The following is a 25,429-nucleotide window of genomic DNA, read 5'->3' as shown; positions in this document are numbered from 1 at the left end:
TGAAATTTATGTTAAATTTTAGAGTAATAATAAAATCTAAAGGCTGTCCTCACATGGACAAATGAGCCTCAGAAAGCCACTATTTCAAAAAATCTACATGCTTCTCCTTTCACTGGACGTAAGCACAGTGCTATTTCTAGAAACTGCAAACTGCTGATGTTCTTAGAGACCCCAAATGGGGCTCCTAATAACTACCTTACAGTATTTGAGAATGAGAGAGAGAATTCCTAAAAGATGTGTGATAGACTAGGCCTGGGTCCTCACAGGCATTGAAAGGCATGCTATTGTTATTTTTTAAATTAGTGACAAAGATATTTCACATAACAATAGTACACAGTATTGAAAAAGAATCGCAGATTTGGCAGTTGGCTCATTTGTTGCAAGTCCAGATGTTCCAAATAAGAATATGGCCCATACTTTGTGCTTCGTAATAGGCTTTGCTAATCAGTTTACCAGCATAGAAACCCTACTCTAGGCCAGTGTTCCTTACATCTGTAATCAATAAGAGAACTTTGAGGACAGTCAGATTTTCACCCCTAACCAATATTCATTCAGGCAGAATCTTTAGGAGTAGATTCTGGTGCATCCCCAAGTTTGGAAGTGTTAATTGCCAGTAGTTACCTGAGGACATAAGGAACCTTGTCCTTCTGTGATAATACACCATCATGCTAGACAGCATCCCTACTGGTCTTTTTATGTAAAAATCCTTTCTCTTCCAACAACATGTGGTCATGAAGAAGATTTAATGTTTCTTGGGTGGAAACTGAATTTAAAAATATTTGAAAGTGCAAATATTCCATTTTAAGAGCTGAAGCAATATGTTCAGGGGTACAGAGGAGTTGAATCTTTGAGCAGAATTTTTTGTTATTTTGAAAAGGCCTATTTCTATAAGATTTTTTTTTTTATAAAACAGAAACAATGTTTACTCATCATTCTTAAGGAAACCTTGAATGCAAAAGTCAACATTCATGTAGAGGCTAAGTATACCATTTAATAGTTAAAATGAAAAATGTTAGCAGAATATGACCCTGAAGAGTCAGATATTTTTCCTTTATAAATTTTGAGCTAAACTGCCCTGTTCCTAAAGAGGTTTTATTTCTCACAGTGTGTGTGTGTGTGTGTGTGTGTGTGTGTGTGTGTGTGTTCTATTCAGCAATTGCTCATAAGACATGAGGTGCTGTAGTCACAGTTCATACCATGTTTGTGCATAGGCCAAATCTTCTGTTTGGATCATCATAGAAATGATAAGCAAATGGATTGGGTTAGTATAACATTACCTCTATCAAGCTATTGATATTTAGAAATGCCTAATGCCTATCGAGCCAATTCTCTGATTTCCTGGAATTTTTAGACTTGCTTGCTAAACTATAACCCTTACTCAATATTAGATTATATAAACCAACTAAAACAAAGATAACATATAATCAAAATACTTTAGGTTCTATTAGCTTTCTGTTTTACAATTGTTTATATGATTAAGTTGATTAATACCTCTTGGACCTTTGTGGTGGAACTATCATATACACAGTGTGTTATATGGGCATCTCTTCCAAAATCTACATAGATATCTACACAGGGATGAAGTTAAGATGTTTACTATGGAAATCAATCAACTACAAATTGGGGGCTTTTCCCTGCTATTCAATGGAGAGTAGTTACTAACCATTTACTAGCACAATACTGACACAAAGTGTAATTTAAGACTAAAGAGACTGCGTTATAGGAAATGCACCAAAGAGACTCATCTAAGGGAACCAGGACATACTCTGTGCTGGTGAACAATTCTTCATGTAACAAATTAATGTTTCCAATAATTCAGAAAGTGAACACAAAATGAACCTTGGACTCAAAAGTGAGGAATGACCCAAAGGAAAAGAAAGGAGTTGGTCCTTAAGGTCTTAAAACAGTCACAGGGCTTCCGTAGTCAGAGCTAGCTTTACCTGAAGGAGACAAGCAGGAACATTTGGGCCCAAAGAGCCATTGTTATTATTAACGAATTTATGTTAATAATTATTCTCATTTGTATTTTAAAAGAATTGGGTACAGAAGGTCCTAGAACAGTTGAGGGAGAGCCTACCACAGTGTGAAACAACTGGAGTCATTGGTAGGAAAGGCTGGGGGCTGGCAGTAAGAAGGTAAGGCCAGAGTAGGGAGACTGGGGGATTTTTCATAGATGATAGGTGAGTTATTTTTAAAAGGGAAGTGGAAACTAATTGATAATCACAAGATTTTGAGACCTATATGTGAATATATGTGTGTATATACATTTAGGTAAAAGGTTTATTTTTTATGCATTTATTGTATGCAATTGTGTTAATTTTGATGTTTACCTGTATATAGTCATATATAACAATTATTTGCATTGATATAGCATGCAATGCATGACCAATATGAGGGCTAAGCTGAGCTCAGAAAGGTCCACAGTATGAGACAATCTTGTGTTCTATCTCCTGAAGATGAAGCTTATTATTGCTGAGAAATAGCCCATCACTTTCTAAATAGCAGGGATTACACTTTAAATTTATATATAAATATACTATTTGATGAAAAAGTTAATTGAGAAGAAACTATTACATGTGATCAAGATATGAATTTGTCTTGAAAAATTTGTTCGAAAAAATGAAATAATGCACTTTCATCTCCATGAACCGAGGGAGGAGAAAAGCAGGTGCATTGAGCTTACTGCTTGCAATGGCATTAAATGAAAGTTTATTCACAGGGTGAATTTTGGCTGACCTAGCAGTCTTCACTCTACAAATGTAGCAATGAGGGTTCTGTCTGGTATGGGTTGAATATAAGTTCTTACTTTCTCATGAAGAGCATTAAAAAGAGACTTAATATGTTGTTAAAAAAACACATTCCTCAATTTTGCTGGTTCTGTTTGCTAATATTTGATTTAGAATAATTGTAGTTGCCTTCATATGCAATTCTGTTTTATTAAATCAGGTTTATGAAGAATCTATTTTATAGGTCTTTAGAAAAATGTACCTTTTAGATTCATTTATCTTTTCACCAAAGTTTTTCACATTTTCTATTTCCCTAATTTAAGGCTTTATATTAAAAAATGTTTTAAAAACAGCAAGTGATTTGATTCCATTTTTATACATTTACATAAAATTGGGTATGTATAAGACACAAAAGCTGAAGCTGTACTGAAAGGCACTGTGGGTTCATCTTGTTGCTATTTTTTAAAAACTTTACTACAGAAGTCCAAACTTAGAAAAGTATTTCTGTTTATGTAAATATTTTAATATTGAAGGAGTAACAAAAGTTCAATTTTAGATTAGTTAGGATGGGGCAAGTTTAACATATGTTCAAGTTATTAAAATAAAAGCACATTTTTGAAAGTCAATGATTTTAATGTGGGCAGAATGTCTGTTTTAAACAAATGATCAGTCCTGAAATAGTGCTTGTGAATATGAATATGCCAATTCCCCATCCCATCTTAGTCATTGGTTGGTATTTGGCTTGAGAAAGCAGTTTAGATGTGTGGTGCATTCCATGGAATCCAGATAAAAGGCCTGTGGAACCTGGAACATCTAAGGTCTGTTCCTCTGTATGCATTGGTGAGATAAAGCTATGAGATACCACTTTCTAGTTACCAAAGCTCCTAAGTCAGAAACATACAATGTAAATTAATAAATATGTATTAGAAACAAAATTGTTATATTCTAACAACATTTCTGTTTATATGTGGTCAATTCATAAGAATATAAAATAATCAGAAGGCCTTTTACCCCTTTACTGTAAGAAACCAGTCTCTGACTTTCACACGTATTAACTCATTGTATTGCTCCTTACAACACTATGAAGTGGCTATAAAAGCTCCTGCCCCAAAGCATTGACTTTTGAGGCTGGGAACGGCCAAGACTTATTCTGGTGGGCCTCCTGGGAAAAATTTCCCTCCCCATGTTAACCAGACTTGGTGCACACGCAGTGTATCTTGCTCTCTAAAGGGAGTTGAAGACAAGGATTCTGGGGTCCATGACCAGCCACATTCTCATACAGAGCCACTTTCCTGTGCAGGAGATCCTTTCCAATGGCCTCTTTATCAAGGACTTTCACAGAGGCCTTCCTCCTGCACTTTGGTTGAAATGTCCTCTGGAGGACAAGACTCAGGAGGAGGAGGTGGTGTCTTTGGTTTAGCCTCTTGCCTATGGTATCACATTAAGGGTTAAAATCTTCATTGCTGACCACTCCATTGTTTGGCAGCTCAGCCCTCAGCTCAGCTCTTGACCTTCTCCCACTATAGATGAGGAAATTGAGGTACTGGGAGCACAAATGTCTTTCCCAAGGTCAAAGAGCAAGTCAGTAGCAATGTCAGGTTTCAAATGAGGCAGTTTAGGTCCCAAATCCATTCTCCTAACTATACAATATTCTCCATTGAGAAATATCATTGTCTGTTTTCCCATATGAATGTTCTGATAAATTCCATTTGCTTAATTTTTAGAGGGCAATTTATTTTCATCCTTTTGATATTCTCCTGGTAACAGAGGTTGTTGTTACAGTGTTCCAGGTAAATGAAACATCATTCACTGTATGATGACTACTCTTTCAAGGTTTAGTTTATTTATTAAGCCATATTTATGGAAATATAAAATTAAAACAAATATACTCATCTCCCTCACTCTCCTGAAGTTTGGATCAAGTAAATTCTGGAAAATACAACTTGGTTATTATTCCTAAATCACATATTTTTGAAGAAATAGTGTAATTTCAAATTGTTTTTGTAGATACTTCAAATGTTTTCTTCATTGTTTCAATTATACTCCAAATAATAGTCAACAAAAAGTCAGGTTGTTCTTAATTTTTTTGTATAACAATTAGTTCTGTACAAAAAGCATATATAAAGAAATACTTTGCAATATGGCTTAATACTCAACTATTCTCAAATTCTTTGTGGTAAAATTGTATGATCTGAAGATATTCTCAAGTAGAACACATTAATGTCCCTTTTTTAAATGCCAAAGGAAAAGTAAGCACATATATTTCACTTGATAATTATTACATATATAGATTATAATATAAATAGAATATATATATATATATATATATATATATATATATATATATGATAGAAACTTTGTAGCTTATATCAATATAAATTAAATTAAGTACATAGATATATATTGCTATTTATTGAAAAAGACCAAAAGTAGTTTTGTAGCATCTCTGGATTTATTTCTGACTCGTTCTTTTTTATGTATGTGATGGATAAAAAATGGATTCATGTAGCTTTCCTATTTATAAACTGATATGGTTTGAATATTTTTGTCCTTCTCCAAGCTCATGATGAAACTTAATCCCTAAAATAACATTGTTTGGAGGTGGGGCCTGGTAGAAGGTGATAGGGGCTCTGCTCTCATGGATTAATGCTACCATATGCCCTATGAGAAATAGCACTCCTCCCTTCTCTATGATGGGGGCATTTCTGGGACCATTTTGGAGCTGAGACTAACCTTTAGCAGATGGACTTCTCAGCCTCTAAAATTATCCCTCATAAATGAACCGTCTTAAGTATTCTGTAACTACAATACCAATGAATTAAAATATGAACTTATTTCTTTCATTTATTGATTTCTTCAGTAAACATGTTATCTATCTGATATGTGCTATGACAGAGAAAAATTGATGAATCCAGCCTTGTTCACAAGATGTTTCCATTTCAAAATGCAAGACCAAATGCCAGTTTTTATCTTTGGTCATTAAGGGGCCTCAAGGAAAAAAAATATACCTAATCTAGCCTGGAGAAAGGAATGCTTCTGAGAGGAGATGGCACCTGATGAATGACTTAAAGCATGACTATCTGGCAAAGGTTAGACAAAGGAAAACACAAAGGAACTGTGATTTTAATCCATAGAGTTGAATAATAGGCAGGAATTTGCTGAAAACTCTAAGCCATTGGGGTTTGTTTATATTAATCACAGTGGCAATGTTTTAGACAGGGTCATAGTTAGATTTCACTGGACAGAGGAAATCTAACAAATGCAAAAAAATTTTTTTTTCAGGTGAATTGACCAGAATTGGAAGCAAGAAGAGAAAATAAGCACAGAAGCTCCTAACCAGGAGGTCTATGACTCCTAAAAGGGTTGTGCCTATTAATTTAAGAGATCTTGAACTTCAATGGGGTAATGTTTCTATTTACTCATAATTGTAGTTAAAAAAGGATAGCATAAAAATGCCATCTCAATCATTTTTATGTGTATAGTTCATTGATGCTAGAAGTTATACTGTCATGCAACTGATCTCAAGAACTTTTTAATCTAGCAAAACTGGAACTATATATCCATTCAAGAGCCACTACATTTACCCTTACCTCCAGGCTCTAAAAAAATTACCATTCTACATTCTGTTTAAGTTTCACTACTCAAAATATTTCATGTAAGTGGAATTATACAGTATTTGCCTTTTTGTGAATGGCTTATTTCCTTTAGCAGGATAAAGCCAATATTTAAAGTATAGCTAATTCATTACTATCAGTATGGTGTCATGCATTACATATGATGTGTCAGCAAACAGAACTACTATGTAAGCAATAAAACTTTGGTAACAATTGGTGATTAATTTGCAAAGGACCACTGGTTAAGAACTCACTCTGCATTCATAATTTTTGCACCTGCAATTATTTGTATGCAAAAACAAGTGCAGCCACAACTGCCTAATTATAGGCACAACCATCCAAATTAGCCCCCCAAAAAAGAACAACACAAAGAGATACCATCTGTGAAAGTGCAGTAAACCCCTCAGACCTTTCCTGCTCCAAATCCTGTAAGGCTGGTGGGCACACTTCCCTTTTGGCTTCTGTCTCAAGCTTTATTCTTGCCTGATCTCATTCATGCCTTACAGGCAAGTCATTCTGATGAATGAAGAGGAGTCCATGGACCTTTCCTCTTATCAAAACCTTATGCTCATCTCCCTCTCCAATATAATGCCTACCATAGTATGAGCAGACTGAAAACAGAAGCCCTTCCTGAAGTGCATCATTTGCATTGTTAGTGCAAGGAGATTCAATTTTTTATTCACATGTATTTTACATAGTCGGGAACTTGAATACTGTAAAGACAGAATCTTATACAAATTTCTGATTAAAGGTGACAAGAAAATTATGTTACTCTACTTTTTCAGAAAAGGTTTTAGCCATTTATTAAAAACAGAGCTGTCAGTTTTGATCAACTATATTCATATTTCCACATTATATTATTAGGCCTATCATAAAATTTAATAATTGTCCCTTGGAGTCTGAGTCCCTGCAAAAGCATCATAACAGAATCAGTAGTATGGCAAATAATTATTGAACTATGTGGAGACAGTTATAATTTCAGGTGGGGAATATATAATAATAGCTGAGAAATTTAAAACCCAGGTTATTTCTTGATAAAGTTTCTGTTCTCATTCAAATGTCAGTAATAATAAATGTGTGAACAACAGTCTACATTATGAAAATGAAATAGATTTCAAAGAGAATAATTTTCAAAGGTTTTAATGACAGTTCAAATGTTACTTACCTATGATTTAGCCTTATTATATAGTTTAAATCTGATAAATCCTCTGTGGTCTAAACAATATACATTTTCAAATGAGGAATAAGAAAATTTATTAATCTAAAGACAAAACCCAGAATGTAAATACATTTCTTTTAGATAAAAACTATTTATATCTATATTTAGACTGTGTGAAATTATCATAAAATATTAACATGACGGCTTTAGGGATAAATGATGGCTTAGAAATTCTAAATATTCACTAGTTTTTATTTTTCTAATTTTTAATTTTGTTCAAAAAACATATAGTAAATAGGAAGGTAAATTTTTGTTCTACTACCTTTTGCTCAGTAGGGAGAGTCATAAAAGTTGAAGCAGTAGTTAGACATTAGCCTTAAGTTTGTGGACAATGACGCCCATGTTTGGACACTGGAAATAAGATTCAGTGTTTCAGATTGGGCAATAAGGAACCATCGTAAGAGAATGAGAATTTGTGAAGGGAAACCATCAATCCACAATAGAAGATTTTTAAAATTAGAATTAAAAGGTTGGGTGGCCATTTGTTCTGTGATATATAAATGAATATTTCAATCAATGCAATCCAAGTTCAAAATATTATTAATGGCATGATAAAAATAAGTTGATCATTTTCACATGACATAAAAGAACATTTTGAGACATAAAAGAGATAATGGTACTCACATCCTGAGCTTCCGTTTGTTGATACGAGAGTCAAATTGGAAGGCCATGGATTTCTAACAATATCTTGCCAATGAATGGTGTCTGCGTAACAAAGAAATTTGTTCTGGTCTACGTAGACTCCACCATTTAGAATTTCTGCAGTGAATAAACAAACAAATTTGTTGGTAAATTGCTTGTTGATGAAAAAGTAGTCAATAAATATAGTTTACTCACATTATTTTCAAAGCTGAATTAGAGCTACACTGTTAATCACCAAGATAGCTTAATATGTTTCACAGCATCACATTTGCAGAAATGTGAAAAGATTGAAAAGTGCAGAGGAAAACAATAACCATTGAATCCTAACATTGAAAGAGAAACACTTTCAACATGTTGACATATATATTATTAATTTCTTCCCTAATTTTCTGCTCCCTGCAATTGGACTAGTATTGTCTATAATATTTCACAATCTGCTAGTTTGGTTTAATATTATATAGTAAACAATGAGTGGCAATTTATTATTATTTCAATGAGAATATAATAAATATTCCAGAGTACAAATTAAACACCAATTATTGAATTGAAACTTTCTTGTCTTATCATGTGAAAGTTTATGTCAGTTTAGTCTTTAAAATAAATGTCCACAAAATGCTATACCAATGCCATAGAATGTGAACCATCTCAAGACTTTTTATGCAAATCATTAAACGTTTGTTCCAAAAGGCTTTTTCAGTAAATATGACATTGCCTGGAGTCAGTTGGTAAGTAATTAGTCTGACATGGAAGTTAAAATCAATGCTTTTATCACAACTATGCTCTTTGTCATCTCAAACTGAGTTTACAGAATTGTTAATTATTCATTAGGAATAACATAAAGCAATATCTGCTAAAAAAAACTCTTTGATATTGGGCTGGGATTATAGCTCAGTGATAGAGCATTTGCCTAGCACATGTGAGGCACTGCGTTCAATTTGTAGCACCACATAAAAATAAATGAATAGAGCTGGGATTGTGGCTCAGCAGTAGAGCACTCGACTAGCATGGGTGTGATCCAGGTTCGATTCTCAGCACCACATAAAAATAAAGGCATTGTGTTGTGTCCATCTACAAAAAAGATTATCTCTCTCTCTCTCTTTAAAAAAATAAAATACATGAATAAAAATATATGTATTGTGTCCATCTGCAACTAAAAAAAAAAAAGAAAAAGAAAAAGAAAAGAAAAACTCTATGATACTTTGGAACATGGGCATAACCATTGGATAAAATACACTAAAGCCAAGTTCTACTTGATTATTTCAAAACTGGGCTTAATTAACTTGTCCCCTGTGAATAATGTCTGATTATCACATACATGAATTATTTTCCAGATAGCTAAAGTCATCCAGAAAAAAAGTAAAACATTCCCTCTGAAAATTTTCTTATTTCTTTACAAAATTGTCTGTAAATATGAATAGCATCTTCCTGCCTAATATTTACCTCATTTCCTCCTTCTTGTGCAAGAAAATATATTTTAGAATAATCATGCATCAGTCCATTGAGTGGTCAGTTTCAACTTAAAAAGAAAACTGTAGGTTATACAGATAAGGATTATATTTTCTTACAGAGTAAGAAACCTTAAGGTGGTGATTGTAGATATTAGTTTAGCTACTCCCTGCTGCCGACTTCCTGCTCTGCCACCCTGCATGTTGGTTTTATTCATTCTAGGCACAAAATGGCTGCTGTGTTAAAGATATCTGATTTGAAGTGAAAGCAGGATGAAGACAGAAGAGATTTTCTCCTAGTGAAATTCTGACATTCTATATTGGGAAAAGATGCTCTTTTTAAGGAGTATATCTGCATTTTATTGGCCAGAACAATGTACTATGACTATTTCACAAGAGATGAGGAAGCAACATTGTAGGGCCATATCACAATTAGAAAAAAAAAAAAACAGTAGGGGTGTTAGTGAGGAAGGAGAGAGATATGAATATTGGGAAGGCAACCAACTCTGTCTCCCATGGTAGCACAGATGAAATAATCTCATTTGTGTAGTACACCAAGCCAAATTTTTAAAAGTCATCTTAAACAAAGAGGGAGATAAAAGAATGAATGGAATATCTGGCACTACAGATGAGTGCTTGTGGAAGCAAGATTGGTGGGCACATCCAAAGTGTCTTCCAACATTGCATGTTTGAAACCCACGAGATTAATGTTGATCTTGCAGAGCTTTCCACATTTAAAATCAGACCTGTTCTCATCATCAATCCTTTCACTGACTATTGCTTCCATTTTCTCAGGAGAGGTGAAAAAAAGAAACAAAAAGAAATTAGATCATCTTTCTACTTCTAAAACTCAGTTCATTATTTTTCATGACCTAACCATACAACTTTCATCAAAGCAGATGGGAGATGTAAAACCTAAAGAAAATTGTGAAAATGGATTTCTACATTAATGTTGGCATTAAGCTTCCATCTAAGAAGTGTGACGATCTCATACTAATAGCTTTCTCATGAGACATTAGGTGATGCTCTCCAGCTCTAGGAATAATTCTTCATTAGATGATAAAGAAAGGAGATCCTGACTGCTATCCAGGAAATGATGGCTATTTTTCAGTCTACATTTGGAAACATTTTACTTTTAAAAAACATGAAGAGAAAGGTAATAGCTCAAACATTATGAAATATCTGTATTTTTCAGGAGTCACATTTTAATTCAAATTGTTCATGCTGAAGAAACACAGGATCCATCTCCAACATCCTATCAAAAAATTTAAAATAAATTATATTATACTGAATACTAATCTTATCAAATCCCTTTCTTCAACAATATTAATCTGTTAGCATTGCTGACATTTGTCTCTTAGACATATTCTGTGAAAAAGCTTGGCTTATACTTGGAAAAGGGATTTGGAAAAGAGATGATAATGCTTTAAGTATAATCTTACATGTAAAAAATTCAAATTAAGGTATAATCATGATATAATCATGATCAATGTAGATCATACTTCTTGCATCACAAATCCAAAAACCAGCATCTGCTAGCAATTCTGGTTTGGAACGTTTATAAATTTCTAACATTTAACATTAGATAATTTATTTGTGTATGTGTGTATCCCCCCCGGCCAGTAGTCTTTTATCTTTTTGGTATACATCCTATTCTGCTTTTGAATGTCAAAAACTACACAAAGAATGTATATTTGCATTGACATTCACAGAAGAGTTTTAATGTACACTTTATCTTTCATTCTCTTTTGATTAAATTGATAATGTAAATATTTCTCAAGAAATTATGTTACAATTGCAATTATACATTTAAAATTTTTCTTTAATTTGATAACTTTAAAAAATTTCAAAATGTTAATAATTTGGTGAGAAAATATTTTATTAGGTTTATTTCTGGACTAAGAAAATTTTAGGGAATAGATTCTGAGTAGTAAGAAAGTTCTTAGAGATATACACCATTTACTTGATGGAAGAGATGTCTAATGTCTCTTATGCCTTGGTTAACTAAGGAGATTGGACTGTATTTTTAAAGAATAGAGTTAATAAAGAGAAATGCTTTGTAAGATATTTATTCCATAAAACAGCAGTAAGCTATCTCCCTATATTTAGCTCTATCTAAACACACAAGATGAGTTGCTTTCACAAGTTTTGTTAAAGGTGTATAAGAAGGAATCACCCTTGCTATATGAACACATTCCCTCCCAATAACATGAAATAAAGTAACTAATAATTAAATTTTAAGTCCAGAACAAAAGAGAAAATTTCCAATTCTGAAAAGCATAGGCAAATATGGCATAAATTTGACTGATACTCAAAGATGCATAAAACCTGGAAGAGCTCAAAGAATCAAAGAATCAAAATTAAAAAGGATGTTGAAAAAGTGAATGAGCTCAATGTAATCTCATTCTATTGTATTTCACTTCCACTGTAGAAAATATATCCGAGAAAATTAAGAGAGACATAAATAGATTCTTGGTCATTTAATCAATTGGTAGAAAAAAACTGCTATGAGTTTTCTTATCATATTATATAAAAATATTTCCTGCAAGTTCACAAAACAGAGCTGCCTCTTCTTAATAAATGTCATGCTTAAATATGGTAAGATACATTAGATATGACAATCTGTTAAAAAGTATCATTTCATTACTGAAAAATTCCATTAAACACTTAAATATGTTTGTGTCTCAAACACTTCCTACTAGATTAATGCATGAAAGTGAGTAAAATATGCCATGAATCTTTTTATGTTTAAAGTAAATTGTAATCCACATTAGTCTCCACTATGACAAATTTAACTTATATATAATACACTATTTATAACTGAACTATAATTAAACTAAGTTTCATGAAGGCAAGAAATATTTTCCATCGCTGTTTCATCAAACCTAGGCAATAGTTACCCAATGAATACTTATTAGATGCACCTGGGGGAAAACTGTACCATGGGGTTTGTTGCCACATTAATAAGTTAACTTCTGCTATAGTTCCTAATTTTAAATATATACTGACTAAATGCAAGTTACCTTTTCCCATGAATGCTCTATAGGTCATCTTAACTGGTCTGCTTCATTAAGGTAAGGCTTATTTCTGTTTTGTTCAAAGCTGTATTCCCAGTTTCTAGTAGTATACAAGGCACAAGGAGATACAGCAAATAGTTGTTTAATTTAAAATGATATGTATTTTGAGCATAAAATAGAGTTCTTATAAACTGAAAAGGAAATAGCTTTTATTATATAAAATACTTATAACTGATATTGTTCAGAATTACTGTTGACAACATGTTTTTATTTATGAGGCACATTTAGAAATTTTCATTATTTTTTTCCAAACCTACATTATGCACCAAACTCAATTATTAGTCACCAGTTGAATAATAATGATTTTGAGCTATTCCAGACCAAATTTCCCAAACTGGTACAAATAACCAAGTATATGCTATTCTCTTATGCTGCACAAAAACCTAAAAGTATTTTTAAATATTGAACTGTAAGTCTACTTCATATGGCTCCTTAATTTAAGTTTTAGAACAGTGTAAATTGCTAATATGACACCTGAAAGAGAACATAAAGTTCTTGTGTCTTAGCCTTCCAATCCTCAAAGGTTGGCCATAGACCGCTTCTTTCCTTGATTCGCATTTGCATAAATCTAATGAAGGAAATGTTTGTGTTATTTAGATGATTTCTTTTGTTCTCTTCATTTTTATTTCAAGTACTAGTTATTAGGATTAAGGTAGGAATGAATGCCCATTAACAGAATCATTGGCATTTTGCAAATATATGCTTTTAAAAGAAAGTGTGACAAAATACTGAATAATATTTTTCTCTCTCCTGTAGGAAGTGGTTTTATTATGTGACATTCTTGCTGAAAATACAGATTAATGTGACCTCCTTAGTAGATTTAAGAAGTTGATACAATTGCTTTGACCCCATGCATAATTTGTAACATCTAGTAAGATTGAACATGTTTTCCCAAAATAAAGATCATAATTGTAAATGCAGGTAATCATATGATACTTTAGTCTTATGATTTGTTATAAGAGAAACATTTCACTTCAACTCACACATCAACCAACCACAATGGTATAAGAAAAACCTAATAAGTAGAAATAAAATACTTAGCATTAATCTCTGACTACATATCTAAAAGTCTTCCTTTTCATGAATGCATCTTCAAGTCAACCTTAGTATTCAAATGATAATAAAAAATAAATGTTAAAAACACTTCACTTGTGTAATTATGGAGAGGGCATTTAAATAATGTATGTATCTGACTTATATTACCTTAGCCAAAGGGCACAACCCAGAAGTTAAAATAGAAAGTGGCAAAGCCTATTTTCAAGACAAAGGTATAAGAAGCAGTTACAGGAACATTCTTAGACATAAAGCAATATATCTTTCTCACTATCATCACCTGAAGCCACACAAGTCTGTTGGCAGATAATGATACAGAAGTAATATAGATCACATCATCCACCTGTGATACTCAATACATCATCTTGGGAATGGACTTGGTCCAGAGATTCCTGTATCTTTCCCAACTCAGACCTTTCAGCTGGGAGCACAATGAATTGCTGCTACCCCACTGGGTCAGCCCTCAAGGTTCATTATTAATAAGCTGAGACTCTAAAGGCTAATGAGAACCGGGTGCTTGAGGAGACAATGGCTCATTCATCATCAATCAAGCTTTGAAGTTTTTATACAGATGATTTAAGGAGAGTTGAAGTGTGCAAAATTGAAATGTCACATTTGTATTGGGAGGGATAGAGGGTGATAATGTAAATGAGTGATGCAACCTCTGTATTTCAGCTCGATGATCAGAGTCAAAAGCTCATGGATTCAAATAACAAGTGTTGGACAGTTTTTTTTTTCTTTTTTATCAGAACAAGGCAACTTCAAGAAGAAATTATTAGACCCATAGGCTGAAAATCAGCTTAAGAGAGAAAATTATTTAAAAAAAGAAATCTTGATTTCAGTTGGAGTTGGTAATGCTTGCCACAGTGTCCCAGCTCATTAGTACATACTTCAGGGTCCACTACAACTCAGCTTGAGTTGTTTCAGCTTAGAGTCCTGGTTCCACTGAAAGGTCTGCTGTAGCCATTTTTTAGTTCTTGGGTTACCCCTCCTCTTGCTCCTGCAACACACATTATCTGAACCGACATCTGACATACAGCAAATGCTACTTTACCTTCTATTTATTATTTTGGGTACTAGACTTGTCTCTCCTATCTTACCACAGGACCTTCAAGAATAAAAAAAAATGACAAACATCTTTGTATTCCTAGTGCCAAAGAAAGTGTCAACCACATGATAGAAATTCAAATGTTTTTGATGAGTATGATGATAATGATAGCATCTTTAGAAGATGACTAACATTTGTTAAAACCTAATGATAGCATGTTAGTGCTATGCACTAATATTTACATTATAAATCATTTAACATATCGAATAAATTTATGAAGGTATCGATGTATTAATTCTTCCTATACTTTAAGATAGAAGTAAACTGTTTAAACTCATTGATAACCTATGCAAAATAAATAAATAAATAAATAAAAGTAAAGTGTGTGTTTTAGTAGTCTTTAAATTATGAATTTAGGATTTCCATCTCACATTATTCTTTAGTCTCAATATGTATGTCAATGTATACACCAGCATGTCTAATATTCTTCTTTTAAAATTTTTTTCACAAACTTGCATTCTCCTTGCATATCCTAATTCCAGTTAAAATCAGAATAAAATGTTATAAAAGTAACCTATATTCAAAATTTAAGGTATGTCATTAGTTTCTTCATTTCTGTATCAAATCAGTCATGAGACTCTAAGGAACATTCCTCATCGTGTTTCTTTTTATATCCACTGATACCCCTTAATTCAGTTTCTATTGTCTTATGGCAGATGTAACTTTTGCATCTAATCTATTCTGCCTACAAATCCACCTTTCATATTAAAGTCCTGATATATTCTATATTATAGCTAGTTTGATATCCCAGTGGGGAAATGGGGAGAGAAAGAGAAGGGATACAACCTCAAGATAAGGGCTTTGAAATATAAAAGCAATAATACTGAATCTAGTCAACTGGATAAAAGTAAGTTCAAAATCTAGTTTTGACTTTCTAAATATATGACCTTATCTACTTTTATGAAGCTCAATTTGCACAACTCTGTAATGGGAGAATTTGTACTCAGTATCTCTCACATAGTTGTTAATTTTATTGTACTTTATGCTTGATAACTATTTTAATATTTGTCTACTGATTAGCATAAACAAGGGTTATATTTCTTTTCTCTATTTAATTTCACATCATGTTACTCAATCCTATATTAGTCTATGGTTTTAAAATATGGTTTTATTTTTATTGCATATATAATTTTGTCTAAGTGATTCCAGCCATTGTGGAAAATCCACAATCATCAGAGGCAGAGTTAATCTTACTTGTTTCTCTGCCATCTTTAATATAAGAGGAGGATCCAAATGGCAAAACCATGCAAAAGATAAAGGGAATTATGAAAGAGGAAAAGAATAGAAGATGAGTACATGTTATCTCTTAATAAAGATTCTTGCAAATTTCCACAAGAAAATTATATTCATGGGAATATTGGGAGACAACTAGTAATCTCTGTCATACTAATTTAAAAGGAATCTGGATTTTTTGGATATTCATGACACATAAATCTGTGACTTGAACAAATATAAAGGGTTTTTTTCCTAAACATTTTTGTTGAAGTATTATACATATATGTGTGTGTGTGTGTATATATATACAGATATCTATGATGTATTTCATATATTAGAAATAGATACACATGTATCAATTAGCTTTTACAAACTAGACACACTTTGTTGTAAGCATTCAGGTCACGAATTAGAACATACTCAGGACATAAAAGCCTTCCACATATTTTCCTCCTTATGTCACTCCTTCTTAAAACCCTTGACTGAGACCCTGCTGCCTATTTTTGTATTTTACATAGATAATGTATTCCTTGGTGTCTGGCTCCTTTTGTTCAACATTACTTTTGGGAAATTCACCTATGTTGTTCATTTTCATTGTTGCATAGTATTATATGCTTTGTCATTTCAACATTTGGATCCTTTCTACATTTGGATAATTATAAATTGAGCTGCTATGGGCATGTGGCTTCTGGTGACAATACATATTCATCTACACTGTATTCCTATCTAGAAGAGTAGAACTGCTGGGCTATAGTTTCAATGAGTTTCCCAAGGTAAGTTTGCCAATTTATATGCCCATCTAGTGCATCAGGGGCCCACAGCTGACTAACCACTTCAACTACGAGACTTTGTTTTTCAATTTCATTGCAATCATTCTGGTTGGTGTGGAATAGAATCATTCTAATTTGCACTTCTCCACTGACTAATGAAGTTGAGTCCCTTATATGATCTTTGGGGTATAATTCCTAATGGCAAAAGGCTTATTTTTGTTTGCTTAATAGAGGGTTTTAGTATGTATGAAGCATTTACAAAGAAGTATGGGAAGCCTGATAGGTATTTGAACACTTGGTAAACAAATTAAGCAAACTAATGTATCAGAGGTAACTCTTATAACTTAAAAATAGTTTGGTAGAGGGATATGGCATATTTTGAAAATGATACTTTTAGAAAATGAATTAAAACTATGTTGATAATTATAAAATAAAGAGTAAAATGTAAATGCTGGAAGATGGATAAAAAATCTTATATAACTATCTTTCTGATGACAGGGATACATACAATTGAAGGTATAGAAGAAGAAAAAGAAAACTTTCATGTGGTTTTGCTATTATAAAAGAACTCGCCTCTACATAAAGCTCAAGTATTTTTATTTTCTCATCCACCAGAAAGCCCTTGTTATAGCCAACAATCCTCTTAAATAACAGCTCCAAGTTTCCAGAAAATGTAATTGCTTCAGTAGAACAAATCAGTAGAGTTCAATGTTTTCATTACCAATAAAGGGGGAAGTCATATTAGTAGCCAGAAATGATTTGTTCCTTTTATTTGCAAGCTTTAATACAATAAGTCTGGGATATACTGCAAGGTCACTTTCAAATATCTCACCTACTATATTAGTTTGTATAGTTTTAATAACTCTTCTCACAATGTGTGATCTCTTCACTTCTACTTCTTTAGAATATTTCAGGAAAGTATGATTTTCCCTGGTGACAGTAATAATAAATATCATTGCTACGTATGTTTGTTGCTGGCAAGTTAAAACTTGCAAATAAAAGATGAAGCAAGAGAAAGAAGAACGATTTAATCTTGCAAAATGATTACATGATTTTCAAATATATCAAGAGTTTTAAAAGGCTATGTAAGATAATATGAAAAGTATAAACACATAAACTAATGTCTCATCTAAAATGTGTATTAAATTATTTTTAAAAATAATAAAGACAAGATTTGACAAAACAAGAAATTAAAAATGTCAGAAGCTAAGAATGCACATAAGTCAGTCCTGGAAAACTTTTAAGACCCACAACAAGCGGGTCCAAATTAAATATTTCTTTTGAAAGGAAGTTTTAATGAAAAAAAATAACAGGAAGAAATGAATGATTACACAGGAGTAGCCAGCCTTTTTATAAAACACTGATTACCAAGATATGAAATATCAGTTATCGTGGTAAAAAAGGAAGTAAAAAAGAAAGTCTTTATACTTTGGTTTAGATACAGTTTCAAGTTAGTATACATTTCACACAGTAAAATGGACAGACGTGAAGCTTTTGTATGCACATGTACACTACATTTTTTGTCTTCACCGTCTAGCTGCCACCCAGATCAAGACATAGAATATTGTGCTCATTCCAGAAATTTCTCCTTGCTTCTTCCCAGTTGATACCTTTTTTCTGTCACCACAGATGAAGTTTGCTTGTAAGTTCATACACATGAAATCTTATAGTATATATCTTTTTTGCCTTCTTTTACTCAAAATAATATTTTGAGACTTATGTAGTCTGTTACTTGTGTTAGTTTATTAATTTTTATTTTCTTGTATCATTCCATTGTATGATTTTACCACAACTTGTTTATATTTAGGTCATATTTTAAACACAGCTATGCTAGTTTTGCTGTGAGGTTGCAGGCAAGTTAGTTTAGTCTTTTTCATTTTCTGTCATCTATAAAATAAGAGTGATAGTTATAGTATGAATTACAGATAATGTTTATAAACTGTCTGCTACATAATAGATGTTCAATAAATGGTAGCTATTTCAAAATAGGTTAATAATATAGTTCAGGAGACTCCTTTATCCAGCACATTATAAAATCTATGCATATTGGTTGAAGTATGAATCATTTGAGAGAACAGAAGATCAAATAAAAACTCCTAAGTGTCATATGTAGTCCTCATTAACTTGTTTAGTAGATAGCATAACAATTTTACAGTTTATGTGTAATATATATAAAGCTAAAATATCATTCCCAAATCAGTTTATTAAAAATTAGGCTTATCTGTATTCCATCAGGTAAACTGTTCCTAAGAACAAGACCATAAGTTCTGTAACTTACTTCTCTCCTACACAGACTACTCCTTGATACCTACTTGAGTTAACCCTGTAAGTCATTTCTATAATCACATTCTGTGACAGCACGCAGAATGTAGATTTCCCTCTGCTCAGTGCAGGTAGGTGCTTAGTTCACAGGTACTATAGTTGGGACAGTGAAAGTCCCTGAAGGCCAACATGTTAAAGGCTTGGTTGCCAATCTATGGTACTCTTAGGAGGTGGTGAAAACCTTGGACGATGGAGAATAGTGAGAGGAAGTTAGGTTGCTCTCATTTTGCTCCTGAAGGTGATATTAGGACCTTAGCCCCTTTTCTCTCTTTGCTTCCTGTCATGGGATAAACTACTTCCTCGGAAATGCATTCCCATGAGGCAAACTAAACCTTTCTTCCTTATAAGTTGATTATCTTGGGTGTTATGGTATAGTAAAGGAAAACTGACAAACATAGTAGGTAACAGAGCCTCCAATGGCAATCTCCAGGTGACCTCTATATTTTTTGCCCTTATCATTGTATTTAAACAATATTACAGCAAATTCCAAATAACCAGGATAAATAAGAAAAGCTTTCCTCTTTGATGGCAAGTATCTGGCATTTTTCCTGCAGCAGAATGGATTAATTAGGAAATGCAGAACATTATCAAACACATCTGTGTAGCTTAGGGTTGAGCAGGGTTGTGAGACTGCTCCACACTATTGCTTAAATTTATTAAGGTTTTTTTATTAAATCAATAAGATGTGTAATAAAGCATTGCTATAATAATACTGCCATTTGGTAGAGGAAAAAAATGGAATTACTTTTGAGTAAAGACTAGATAGAATACTATATTTTCTCAGAGAAATTTATGAATTCAAGCTGTATGCTTATGCTATTTGAAAAAAAAAAGAGTCGTTAAAACTTCTGCAGAAACTACTTATAGTGTTTTTAACAAATCATCATATTCCATAGTCCCTAGCACATAACTCTCATTTCCCCCTATTGTAAAAATTATTTTCACATTGTTACATCTGATGTCACAACAGAGTGGGCTCCATTAACAATGATGTACCCTGTAATCGGTGTTACCATGTCTTCTAAACTAAGTAAAGAAACACCCTTTAGTTTAGAATGTTTTCTCTTTTCCAGGGTTAATAGAGATGATTTTAAAATTATTTTGGTTATTTGGCTGCTTTATGAGGCTAGACATGAAAAAAAGCCCAAAGTACTAAGATGTCTAACAATGCCAGATGGTTCAGTCAACTCAGAATGCCAGCATTCAAGAAGAGAAGCCATTGATACATAAATCTGCCCAGGCTAGTGAGTCAGACTGGGTCACTATGATTGCATCTCCTATCACATTAGTTATCTTATCCAAGTCCCAGTTCCCTTATATTTAAAATGAAAGTACAAATAGCCCCAGGCTCACAGTTCCATTGAAAGGAGAAGTGAGCTGAACATAAATGCTCACTGTAGTGATGGTCACACAGCAAGTGTTTAATTGGTGCAGTATTATTTTACTAAGGAAAGAAGAGACCTCTGGGAAGCAGAGTTTTCCTATGCTGCCTTATAATCTTCTCTCCTTCCTGACAGAAATGACATTTTGAGAGAAAGAGAGAGATTAAAACTAGGAAAGAACTACTAACATAAATTGGACTAATAGTCAAATCTAGGATATGTGGGTTTGTACATTTGTTCATTCCTTAAAATTTAATGTTGACCTACTTAGCTGAGTTTCAGACATGCTTTAGGGAGGATAGATGTGTTCTGAGCACTCACTCATCCATTACTTAGCATTCAGAACCTCTTTCGAAGAAGTAGAATTTCTGTACCCCAAACTTATACAAATGAGAGAGAAGGATCAAGCAAGCTACCATGTGCCTCACACTCAGGAATCTTGCTAGGAGGGTTCCAGTATTTGCCTTTCTGATCCCAAAGCCCTTTCTTGGCCCATTGCAATGTCTCTTTGTACATGATGACATTATGCCAGTATTTATAATGCAGCATTTCTCTTAATTCTTACAGGAACCCTATAAGATAATCATTACTGCTTTCATTTTACAATTGAGTAAATGAACTAGAAAGAGTAAAATTTCTGGTGAGAGTTCTAGACAACTATGATTTCAGTCTAATGTTTAAAGGACCCTGCCTTAAACTTTCTCTTCTGCATTGTTCCTATTACAGGAGGAAAGGCTGAGAAATAGGAAGAAAAGCAGAAGTATAAGCAGAGATGAGGTACAACTCCATCTTATATAAGTGTAATTAAGAACTCATAGTAATTTCCCTGAAGCCCTTTTTGAAAATATTTTATTGAGTTGAAAGGTAAAATTATGCTTTTAAGTGATTGTTTCTACATGAAAAAACTGTGTATATATAAAAAAAAAATCTTGGCTGAGTTAGACATCTGGACCACATCCCAGCCTTCACATTGGAGGAACATCCCTTTTGCCTCTGTCAAAAGTAGGCACAGAGGAACAGGCAGCATAATAAAACATCAAGAATTCACTGGCCTTGAAGGAAAGCCCTTCAATTCAGGAAAATACCAAATTTTTAAAAAATAAAAAAGAAAGAAAGGCAACTTTATTATTTTCAAGTACTATAGAAACTCAAGGCTTAGTCCTTGGAGCTCTGCTTTAATGAATATGGTAAAATGATTTTAATTACTAGATGCAAAATCATAAGCCTGAGAAGAGTCTGCCTCTATGTGCCTTGCAACTGCATTGCTAAAAATATGAAAATGGATAATTTTAATGCATAGGGACTTTGGCTCTCCTAATCAAATCTGCATTCTTCTTAAGATGCTTTCCCCCTATTAATTGTTGTTGAGTAATTAATACAAAGAAAGCAAAAAGTGCAAAGCATTTGACTTAATGAACTCAAACCAATGAAAATTTATTTTTAGATTAAGCTTAATATTCTAATCACTTTAAAGGTAGATGAGTTACAGTTCTTATGGTGCAAGAAAATGAATCCAAAACGAAAACATGGTTTTTAGCCTTATCAAATTATATCTTTGCTGGCAAACTTACTGGATTCTACATTTTCAATCTTATAAGACTAAGGTATCCTCTTGAAACACACATTTTAAGTAATCCTTATTTCTTCCATACAGTAACATATATCCATCTTTAGACACTTCTGTTAGATAACTTTTTTATTTGAATAGGGAAAAGGGGAAGTGATTTTACTTGGGAGTTTCAGATGTTTTATAAATTTTATTAATTTAATAAATATGCTGAACATAAAAGGTAACAATACAATACAGCTGGGCTGGGGTTGTAGCTCACTGGTAGAGTGTTCATCTCGCACATGGGAGCACTGGTTTGATTCTCAGCATAAAAGTAAAAAAAACTAAAGTGTCCATCTACAACTAAAAATATACATATATTTTAAAAAATAATACAATACCTCCTGCATAGGAGAGCTTTTATTCTACCACTTACAGAAGTATATGTTCAGTTTTAAGACATTGTCTTTCAAAGCAGAAGCTTCAACCAAAAATTTATTATATGTAAAATAGAATTAGATAAAAGTTTTTAGAAGTTCTATGAAACTAAATATTTAATTGTGAATTCAAGGGTTATAGCAAGACATTTTAATATGACCCTACAAAGAAGAATATTGCAAATGTTATCCTTTATACATTGATATTCTCTAATTGAGTTTTATAGATAGAACCTAGATATATAAACACTTATTTAAAAGAATTTTACAATCAAAATTAAGCTCAAGTGATCATCTCTGCCTCAAACTACTTGCCTTGAGATGTAAAAAAACAAGAAAAGAAAAGAAAAAAAAGGCTTACAGTATTAGTATAAAAATTGTAAATAGAAATAGTGGGAATATTAATAGGAATACCAGGAGTTTCTCAGCCTAATTTTATATATATATATATTACACACACACACACACACACACATACTTTCTTTATAATTAAACACCACCACCACAAAAACATTATTTGCTGTAAGCTATCATATTGTGAGTGGTTCCTAACAATTTCCTAAGTGGTTCTGATCCTCTATTCTCATTTTACTTTGGAGCTCAGAACAATCAGATGGTAACATCTGGCAAGCATTGTTCCCAACTAGATGTTAAAGAGAAGTAATCTAAAGGTTTGTGTCTGTTGAGATCAGGAAAAGGGAATGAGATCAGGAAAAGGGAATGATCCTTTTATGCTTTAACATTTTTGAAATGAAAATATTTTTAAAGTACCATTTTCTTTGTAACCACTTAGTATTCTACTTTCTCTGGAGCTTCAAGAGTTATAATCTAAATTGCAGCTGAAGGAAGCTGAGGCTAGCTGATATGCACCTAGCTATTTCCATGCTTCAAAGACTTCAGAACCATCTGCTTGTTGGCAGGTGTAATTAATTAGCTAAGTGGAAAAGACGCTCCCTTTTAGAGTGAATAGGAGGAGAGGAGGGGGAATCTCTGAAAGCCCAGTCCTAGGCAGACCCACCGGCTGGGTGCCTCTGGGCAAATTTCCGATGCTGAAACTCATTGAATTTAATGGTTCTTAATTTCACAAGATTTCTAATTACAGCTAGGATAATAAGATGTGATCCAAAAGTTGAAAAAAAGTTGGCACATTTTCAAGGAAAATCCTTCCACACAATGTAGACATCCTAAAGTGTAGAAGTTCATTTATTTATACAGTTTATCCATTTATTCATTCAACTTTGTTAATAAGCAATTTTGAATCTATTTGGCTGACAGGTGGCAAATGCATATTAATAATAGAAAATGTATCATGATAAAGTTTGTATCTGAATCAACATTTCAGAACAGTCAAAGAAAAGTGCATCATTACTCACTTAATAGATTAGACAAAGACCACACTCTAAGAACAGAAATGAAAAAAAAAAAAAAAAAACAAAGATTATAAAACTTACTGTAATTTTATCTGTATAACTTATGTTATTGCTAAAGGGTCCAGAAGTACTGAATTCTACAATACGTCCTTTTTAAAATTCCCCAATTGACAAAAACAAAATCCTGTCTTAAACTCAACTATTTCCTGGTGTGTGGCCTTGAAAAGACAAGGGGAGACAGGAATGGGGAATAGAGAGAAGGTAGAGCCACACAACCAACCTGGAAAACACTTGTCATAATCAAAATCAGTAGGTTCTGGCCAGCTCCAGAGGAGTATTATAAAGAGACATGTGAGCTCAGTTTTGCTCAGAAGGTCCAGAAATCCAGAATTTATTGGTAAATATTACCAATTTTTAAACACTCTCTAAGCAATGCAAAGCTTGTTGATAGTCCACTTACCACATGTGGTTCATTACACACTAAATCTGGGAATTCCTCAATAATGATCCAGCCTTTACATCCACAACCAGATTGAGATGAACCCTCATGATCTAGTCTCCTCAGCTCCTCTACTCACTGATAGACTATGGCAAGGGAAGTCAGGCAGTTATATAATTCGTCGTTTAGGGACACCAATAGTAGAGTATGGAACACAATGAATTCCATGACACCTCTTCTCCCTACTCATTAGTTGCAGTGGGGATGGCATAAGCTTCTGGCTTCTCATGACTGGGATGCTATCAGCTGACATGTCACTCCAAGACTTCACACTCTGACCACAGAAGCTACATGTGAATTTTAAACAGGTAAAGGTGAAGACAACATAAGAACTGGCTTTTGTGTGAGCTGAGTCTTGTTTACAGGATTAACATAAATACAAAAAGAAAACTAAAGTCTAAAGGCACTGGAAAGTAAAATTATAATTTAGAAAAAGGGGGTAAAATTTAAAAAAAATGTAAAGTCAAGAATATTCTTTCAGACTTTGATATTCCTATATTAATCAGTCAGGTGAGAAAACATAGTTGAACCTTAGAGATTAGAGGCAGAAAAGGATTAAGAAAAGTTGAAACTTTTATATTTCATAAGTCTGAATGGAGGTCTTCTAAAAACATATTAATGTCTCTGTAATCTCTGCTTGTTCTTTGGGAACAAATGAATTAAGTGAATTTCAGGTCCCACTACCAACAAAACCAAGGGGCTGAGGAAATTCCAAAGAAGCCATTCCATTGGTCAGAATTACAAAGAAAAACAAAATTCTCGAGAATAGATATAAGACAACTAGGATTCTCTCAGCCAGGGGTTGGGTGCGGGAGAAATTGTAGCTGCCCATTGTTTTTAATTCTGCTCTAGAACTAGAACAGGTAACAGCCAGATGACTTCTGGGAATCCAATCGTGAACCTAAAGTTGATTTCTTCTTTGTATTTGTGAAACTAGGAATTGCAAAAGAATGGGCTCTTTTCCTCACCTCTCTCTCAGGAGTGTTAGCACTATGCCCTCT

At 33.1% G+C, this 25,429-nt stretch overlaps 1 protein-coding gene across 1 annotated transcript in view; it reads right to left on the bottom strand.

The window, feature by feature from the left end:
- Erbb4 (erb-b2 receptor tyrosine kinase 4) overlaps nucleotides 1-25,429 on the bottom strand; it is a 699,449-nt gene that overhangs the window by 335,990 nt on the left and 338,030 nt on the right. Inside the window, exon 4 of the mRNA XM_071619435.1 lies at nucleotides 8,184-8,318. Within this exon, the coding sequence (XP_071475536.1) occupies nucleotides 8,184-8,318 (135 nt within the window). The remainder of the gene's footprint in view (nucleotides 1-8,183; nucleotides 8,319-25,429) is intronic.

The sequence above is a fragment of the Marmota flaviventris genome, chromosome 11, assembly GCF_047511675.1.
Source record: "Marmota flaviventris isolate mMarFla1 chromosome 11, mMarFla1.hap1, whole genome shotgun sequence".
Lineage (NCBI taxonomy): Eukaryota > Metazoa > Chordata > Mammalia > Rodentia > Sciuridae > Marmota > Marmota flaviventris.
This window is presented reverse-complemented; position numbering and strand designations above follow the sequence as displayed.